At 55.2% G+C, this 8,203-nt stretch overlaps 1 protein-coding gene across 1 annotated transcript; it reads right to left on the bottom strand.

Annotated features, from left to right (window-relative positions):
* Positions 1 to 5,778: 5,778 nt before the first annotated feature.
* On the bottom strand, positions 5,779 to 8,009 carry FOXJ1 (forkhead box J1). Its single transcript, XM_010721448.2, has 2 exons — positions 8,004 to 8,009; positions 5,779 to 7,642 (listed from the first exon to the last, which is right to left on the bottom strand). The coding sequence occupies exons 1-2, from the start codon at positions 8,007 to 8,009 to the stop codon at positions 6,839 to 6,841; spliced, it is 810 nt and encodes a 269-aa protein (XP_010719750.1). The 3' UTR covers positions 5,779 to 6,838.
* Between the last annotated feature and the right edge of the window lie 194 nt (positions 8,010 to 8,203).

Genomic DNA, 8,203 nt, shown 5'->3' with positions numbered 1-8,203 from the left:
CCGCGGAGGATGAAAGGCAATGACTCAGCAGTGGATGGAGGAATGCTGCTTCCCCCCTGCTCCTTTTTCTCCCTGGCAGGGTGTCACCAACGGCCGAGTTGGCGTCGTGCGTGGTTGGGGCTGCGGTGTGCTAACGAGAGTTCTGATGAGTCCATTTGGCACCGAGCAAAGCTGCTGTGCTGCTCCAAAACTGGAGGTTGGGATCCGATCAGAACCCAATGGCTTTGGGCTGTTTGGACACAGTGTTCAGATGACATCACGGCCCTGTTGTTCAGCAATGGGAGTTTTTGGTGCTGCAGACACAAGTGGCTGCTGCTCCCATGGGGACATGATGGTCATTTTGCTCGGTGGACGGCAGGTTTGGGGTGCTGGGCTCCCAGAATGCTGCTAAGGAGAGAAAGGACCTGATGTGCATCTGGGGGCAGCGAGGCAGGAAGCAGCTTGCTTTGCTTTGTGTGCTCTGTGCTGACCCCCACGGCACATCCCTCCCAGCTGCCTGTGTAGCAGCAAAGTTCACCCCACAAAAGGTGTAATCTTGATGAGATCCAGGTACAGTCAATTAAGAGCAGCCCTCAGAGCGAGGACTTGCTGTCCCCTCATCGTGCCTCAGTGCTATCCACCTCAGGAAGAGTTCCACTGCAGAAATGAATTCAGCACCCAGCTGCTGCTAGGGTGAACTTGAATGGGATGAGAAGGAACCGAACCCACAAAAGAGCTCTGCCTCTCTGGCAAAAGCTGTCTCAAGCCCTACCAGATTTGCTCTGAGCCATGATGTCTCGTGGAGGTTCTCAGCATGCAGGAGAGCCATGCCCACATGGGAACTCCTGCAGCTCCCCAGTCCTCCCAGTGCAGCACTGGACAAGGCAGGACAATGCCAAGGAGTGCAGCACGGCAGCGATTGCCCCAAAGCTGCACCGCAGCTGTTGGCTGAGTTCCTAAAACAAAACAAAACAAGATGAAGCAGCAGAGCTCAGCCCTTGGCCCATTGTAGGGTGGTGGGGATCAGTCCCTAAGGGTTGGCCCCAGAAGTCCCCCCATAACCCCATCCACTGCCGCAGCACAGACACAAGCTGTGCTCTCCCTACCTCCGGCTTTATTTGCAGAGGGAATTAAGGTCTTGCTGGGAAATCTTCCCCAGTGCTCTGAGAGCTGCCTGCATAGCCGACTCTAAATGGCTTTTTGTAAATGAATGATCAGGATTAACGAGGTTCCCCCAGCACTGTTTACTTAGTGCTGCCGTTGTGGATGGGGATGGGTGCAGAACCCCTCCTCCAGCCAAGCCCAGGGACCACTGCAGCGTCCCATCCCACATACCCAAGCCCTTCAGCTCTCAATCGAAGGAGGAGAGGAGGTTCTGGGCCAGGTTTGGGGCTGTGCATACTGTGAGCATCAGTCCTGGCACGGACTGATGGTGCCGTATTTCATGCTTTGGGGCCAGGATGGGGACGACACTCATTTTCTCCCTACGCTGCGTTGCTGAGGAAGGCGGGGGGTGTTTGCCATGTGGGTCAGCAGCCCCGCACACGATGGGGCTGAGGAGGAGGTGTGGGGCAGCAGCCAGAGCCATCCCCATGACTGGAATGTGTTCTGTGACCCCTAAGAGCCAGCCGGCAGGAGGAGGGCACAGCGATCAGGGGGCTCTGAGGAGCCCCGTGCCCAGGGATCCCCTGCATTGCCCTCGTGGGGTTCTGCCTCCACTTGCTGCACTCTCTGGGCTGTGCAGCCGCCTTACCCCGACCTTTGGCTGTTTGCACATTCCTGCCTGTTAATGTGTCTCCTAACCAAAAGCTACTGGGACAGAGCATGGCATCCCCGTGCTGCTCTCCTCATTCCCTGGCTGGAAATCGACACCTACACCCCAGCAGCGACTTCACTGCACCCCAACATCCCATCCCCTCGGAACAGAGGGGCTCCCCATGCAGATGTAAGCTGGCTCTGCTCAAAGAAACCGAGTGCTGTTTGGGAGCAGAGCCATGGCTTCTCCTGGCTGCCAGGCTGGCACACCTCCCACCAGCACCACGCTAGGCCAAATTCTTTGTGATTCCTGGGTAAACACCTGCTGCTCGTAACGTTGGTGCCCCCCCAACCCCATGCATGGGACAGGAGCATCCCATTGGACCCGCACCCCACATTAAGCCCACTTGTAACCCCTGGCTATTCAGGCCCCATGCTCCCAAAGCACCCCTGCAGTAGCACCCGTGGGTGAGCAGAGGCTGCAGAGCTGCACCCTGCGGACACTCCTTCCCCAAACAGGTGGTGGGGGCAAAGCTTCCAACGCCCCAAGGCTGGATGTGCCCCCACTTTCCTGCTGCAGCAGTGTGGGTCAGTTTGGAGGACCCCCCCACACCCACCCTGGGCATGCTTGGAGGAGGAGGAAGGGGCACACGCCCCACATCTCCTTGTGACAGCCGTGACGCAGGGACCATTGCCTGCAGTCAGGGGAGTGCTGGACAAGCCTCAGCCTGCCCCATTGTGCCAGCCCTGCCGTGGGGAACGGCTGCTGGCAATGGCCCACTGAACCCAACCGGGCATCCTGGGGCACAGAGCCATGCAGGGAGCTGTGCTGTGCTGTGCTGGGGGGGTGCCAGGGTGCAGGAGGGGTGGGTGCACCTCTTGTGCAAGACCTAAAAATATGGATGAAAAGATGAGGATGTGTGTAAAAGGGCTGCAAGACCACGTGCATGGCAAAGCGTCCAAGACCAGCTTGGGGTGCAAAAGCTCCCAGCGCAGCCCGTGCCCTGCAAAACCACGAAGGGACCTAAAGCAGCTTCACAGAGGAGCAGGGATGGGGGGCAATGCAGGCGGTGCTGGGAGCGCTGGGGGGTGGCACTGCTGTCCCCTCTGTGCACTGCCAGGCACGTGGTCAGGTTCAGGTCCATAATCACAGCTTCAGTTCCCCTGTTATGGCTGGGCAAGTGCTGCTGGTCGCACAGGCTTCAGCTGGAAGAGCAGACAGGGGGCTTTGCTCCTTCCCTGTTTTCAGAGCTGCATTTCCCAGAGCCCCCCTAACCCCACAGCACTCCCACCCAGGCTCGGAAGCCTAGAGCAGGAGTGGGTCCGTATCCAGCCCGAACCATCCAGGTAAAACTACTGAGGACCTAGCACAGCTTTCCCATCATTCTACCTCTGCAGGCTTGGCTCTGACAGCTCCATCCCTTTGGGTGTAAACCCATCCCAAATCAGGATCACAGGAACCCCCAAAGCCATCCCCTGGCCCTGCTGCTCTCTGCATCCCTCCTGCCCCATGCCATCCCCACCCCATCACTGCAGGGTCCTGCCAGCTCTCACCCACCTAAGCCCCTAGGTTTTCTCAAACATGTGTTTTCCCAAACTTTGGAGGTTCTCTCATTGCTATGCAATGCGTGTCCATCCCCTGCCCTCCTCCATCCAGCCTCCCCCTTCTCCCCGCAGTGCTCCAACCCATCCCAGCCTGGGATCCTAAAACAGGTTAATTTTTTATTTTACCCCTCGAGGAGGGAGAAAAAAAATAATAATAATAAAACCCAATCTGGGGGTAGGGAGGGACCCTGTGAGCTGTGACCTCCTCCAAACCCCCAGCACCGAACCCAGAGAAGGAAACAAAAGGCGGTGGGATTTGCATTTCCACACTGCGCAGAGATGGCCCCAATCTTGGGGCTGTTTATTCTAGGCGTAGATTTTCAATATTTGGGATGATTAGCAAGTGAAAGCCGGCTGTTGCCAGCATGGCTCCGTGCCAGCGCCGCGCTCAATGGAGGAGAAAGAAAGACACAAGAAAAGCAGAGAAAAAAGGGGCTGTGTGTATATTTCCCCCTCTCTGCAAAGCAGAGATTGGGTTGAGGTGTCGTCCTTTGCCCGTGGGGTGGATGATGGATGAGGGGCGTTGGAGGGGAAGAAGAGAAACCACTGATAGAGGCTTTATGGCTGCTGGTTGAACAACCCAAAGGTTATGGGGCAGAGCAGGGAGTGGGGCACTTCCCATCTATCTGGCATGCCCAGGCAGGTCGGTGCCACCCGCGGGCAGGAGCACCGTGTCCCCATCCCATGGCTGACACCCAAACCCCAAAACCGCCCCCGGGTGGGAGGGGAAAACCCATGAGATCCACGTCCAAGTTTGCGGCGCTGCTTTCAGGAGCTGAACAAAACGGGGTTGTTTGGGGCCTCTCCTGGTGCCTGCTTTATGCTCACCCTTTTTCCTGGCTGGCAGGAATGCTGGCTGCTGGCAGTGCCTGTATGGGGTGGGTGCCCGGGGCACTGCTTTTTGCAGGGGGTGAAGCAGAAATGTGGGCTTTTCGCCAGCAAAAGAAGCAGTGAATCATAGGAGCGAGGGGCTGCTGGCTTTTCCCAGCCCTGCTAATAACACCCTTAAAAAGGAGAAATAGAGAGCAGAGCCCACGTGCTGACAATAGGGAGCGGGGCAGGAGGAGACGCACTATTGAGATCTCCAGCCATAGAATCGTGGAAGGTTTTTTCCAGCCTGTGTGATCCCATCTCCCCCAGCCCAACCATCAGCATGACCAAATCCCAGTGCTAACAATGGTCCTTCAGTCAAAGAGATCCTCATATCTCTTTAACACCCTCACAGTGGCACTCCACCACCTCCCAGCCCATCCCAGCACCTGACCACCCCCAGCCCCTCATTTCTCCTTTGGGGGCTCACGCTCCCCAGGCCAAAAGGAGACCCAAGCCCTGCCTCTGGGAGCCCCCTGCCTCACCGACTCAATCACACCCTGCCCTCCCAGCACTAAGCAGGACCACCTCCAGGAGTGAGCCCAGCCCTTCTTTTGGGCTAAGATTGCCCGGATTGAGAGCAGCTGTGATTGTGAGCACCTGCTGCTGTTGCAGTGCCCATCCAGTCCATAAGGCACAGGGGCTGGGATGTCCTGGAGCAGGTCCAGCTGAGGCTCTGAGCCCCAGTGAGGGTCTGGAGGGGTCATTGCTGCCTTAGGGGTACTCAAATGTGAGCAGAAGCCTCCCACCACCTCTCCCACCATCCCATTATACAGGTGTGGGTCCCCCCAGTCTGTCCACCCCCACACTGAGCTCCGTGTCCCAGCCCCCCACCCTCCCCACACACCTTTGCTTGCTTTGCAGCTGCTGCTCTGCTTTGCTGCTCTCACAGAGCCTGAGCTGCTCCTCGGTGTAATTGGCCCCACGTGGGTTTGTCTATTCCTGCAGAGCTGTGCAGCTCCTCTCACCACCCCATACCCAGGAGGGCTCACAACCCGTTTGTGTTCCTATGGGGAGAGACAGGGACAACCACCCCCCAGGAGCAAAGAAGGACACTCCAGAGCTTGGGAGCAGCTCCCAGTGTCCCCAAGTCAGCAGGGCCCCCTGATGTGAAAGTTGTGCCATGCATGAGGTTTGTGCCTCAGTTTTCCTATGGGGGATTGCTGAACCCCCATAGGACTGGAGAGCAGGACTGGGATGGTGAGATACTGAGCCCCACATGGGAGAGGCTCAGACACAGCCAGGCAGTGCTGGAGGGAAACAAGGAACCAAAAGTCTTTTTTTTCTTTTTCTCCATTTTTTCTTTTCCTTTTTAATTTGTAAATAACTCTACATGAAAAAGGTTATAATTGCACACGTATCTTTGCATTCGTTCACCACAACCCAGGAAAATATAAAAACAACAGATGAAAAGGAGCATCACCCATACAAATACATACATCTCCACCAGCCCCAAGGCTGTGTGGTGGCATCTCAGTGGGCTTCAGCTCCTGGCCCAGCCCCACTGAAGCTGTGGGGTATCAGGGAGCCTTGGTGCCCAACCCCCCCATTGCCCATTGCAAATTAAACCAAGGTTATTTCTCATTTTATTTTTTAAGGCTGGTTTATTGACTCTAGTGCTACAGCTATACTCCCGCTATGTTACTCACAACAACAATCCTAAGTGCTTCTGCAACCAAAAAAGAAAATCCTTACAATCTCCCATTTCTTTTTTTCCGCGAGTCTAAGACACACAGCACTGATACTACAGCTTTTCCTTACTCTACTCAGCAGCTACATCACCCAAACCACCCATGGGGAAGAGGAGCAGAGGAATCCAAGAGCTTTGGGTCAAGTTTCGGCACAGTTTGGCTGCAGGAACGGTGCTGACATTGACACAGAGTTGGGTGACCCAATGCTGATCAAAGCCACTGTGCAGGTCTTGGTGTGCAGAACAACTAACATAAGCCAAAGTTCAAAACAACCCCTAACCTACATTTCCCCTACCCCACTCTGAAAAGAAGTCCTAATGCTAAAAATATAGGTTTCTTTGAATATATAATATATAATAGATTATATAAAAACATCTAAAGAGGCAGACTGAATTTACGGATCTTTCCTTCTTCCCCAGGCACAAGTCAGGAGGGAGGTTGAACTTGGAGAATCCAGAGGGGACTCTATTTGCCTGCTAACTAATTAGCTACACCTACAAATGAACCCGGACAGAAAGAGAGAGAAGAACAGAGAGAAGAAGGAGTGAGAAGATTGCACGTAGTCTATGGAGTCCGAAGCCACCAGGAATCTTGTCTGTTGGTTCTGAAGAGGAGGACTGTATGCTGTGTCCATTTCCATGCAAAGAAAAATGGTAATTTACATTTTGTTCCTTAAAAAGTAAAAAATAAGTACTGTTCTATCTCTTCTCTTGAGGAAACTCGTGGACCTCAGACTTCTGGTGTGTCCTTTGAAGATATTTCAAGCAACTTTTGTGTTATTGTGTTCTCCCCGTTGGTATGTCTATGAATAACCCTACCACGAAGCTGATCAATCTGCTGGGGGAGACTGTCCATAGCAAATATTGTCCATTGCAAGTTCCAGCAGCACAAAGGGAGCATCCTCCCAAAGCCCCCGTGGGTTTGGTTCGGTCCTTTGCTTATAGAAAGGCTCCCACAGCGCTCCATTCATTGACATCCACAGGCAGCGAGGCGTCACCGAGCTCAAACAGCTGCTCCATGCTGACGGAGCCGGACAGGTAATCATTGCCATCTTCATCCCAGGGGTGCTGCAGGAAGGAGGTGGCCATGAAGGTCTCGTCAAAGTCCAGGTTGTTGGGGTTGGGCTCGGTGAGGGGCTGCTCGGACCCAGCCACGCACCACTCCTGTGGATTGTCGTGATATCCATGGCCCGCCAGGTCGACCTCACGCTCAATGGGGCTGATGGGAGGGGTGAGCTCCAGCTCCTCAAACGTGGCAAAATCTCCATTGAGGTTGGTGTCGAAGACGACCTCCCAGTCAAAGTTGCCCTTCAGGGAGCCCAGCTCGGTCTGCTCCTCCTGGGTGAGCAGGGCCGTGTTGAGCAGCCGGGCCGCCTTGGCTGTGCGTTTGGGTAAGGGCTGCTTGCGCTTGCGGCCGCTCTTCCCATCCCAGCTCTGCTCGCCGGTGACCTCTTCAAACTCCTTCAGCAGCTGCTGGGACTCCGTGTTGACGTTGAGGACGTTGCCGTTGGCACAGCTGGAAGGCACCGGCCCGGTGACGCCGCACGCTTGGTGCTGGGCCCTGTTGGTGAAGGCTGGGTGGATCTGCACCGGGGGCATCCTCCGCTTCTTGAAGGCCCCGTTCATCAGCCGGTCGGCGTACTGAGGGTCGATCTTCCAAAAGCCGCCTTTCCCCGGCTCGTCCTTCTCACGGGGCACTTTGATGAAGCACTTGTTCAAGGAAAGGTTGTGTCGGATGGAGTTCTACACCCAAAAGAGAAAAGAGAGAGGTTGAGCGTTGCCTCCTGCACCTATCTGCATGGCTATACGTCATCAGTTGGGATCCTGGGAGGAAACAAGGCAGAAGTGACACTGTCATGGCCTCCAGGCCGTGTGCCCAACAGGAACTTCCCTCTTTGGGTTTCCAGTGCCATTTCCCTTCCTCCCAGCCAACCAAGAAGCAGGAGAAGACAAGGATTTGAGCCAGAACTTGCCAGCCATCAGGAAGCATTTGGGAAAATCTCCTCAGCTGCGAAGTGGGGCCACAGGGTTTGAGCACTGGGAAAAACAGGCCAGAGCCACTCTAGGAGTTCTGGTTCTGCGCAGAGGGTGAGGAGGGACTCACACCCATGGCCCCATTTCAAACAGCAATGCGTGGCAGCACCATGGGGTTGGTTTCATCTATCCTTGTACCCTCAAAGGTCATTTGTGCCAATTGCTAGGGCAAGGGGAGGTGGGCTATCTGCCCCTAGAGGTGCCTCCTGGCCCAGGATGTGTGAAATCACCACATCTTCATCAACCACAGCTCAAAGTAGCTGGAAAAAA

This window comes from Meleagris gallopavo, chromosome 20 (assembly GCF_000146605.3).
Source record: "Meleagris gallopavo isolate NT-WF06-2002-E0010 breed Aviagen turkey brand Nicholas breeding stock chromosome 20, Turkey_5.1, whole genome shotgun sequence".
In the NCBI taxonomy this organism is placed as follows: Eukaryota; Metazoa; Chordata; class Aves; order Galliformes; family Phasianidae; genus Meleagris; species Meleagris gallopavo.
This window is presented reverse-complemented; position numbering and strand designations above follow the sequence as displayed.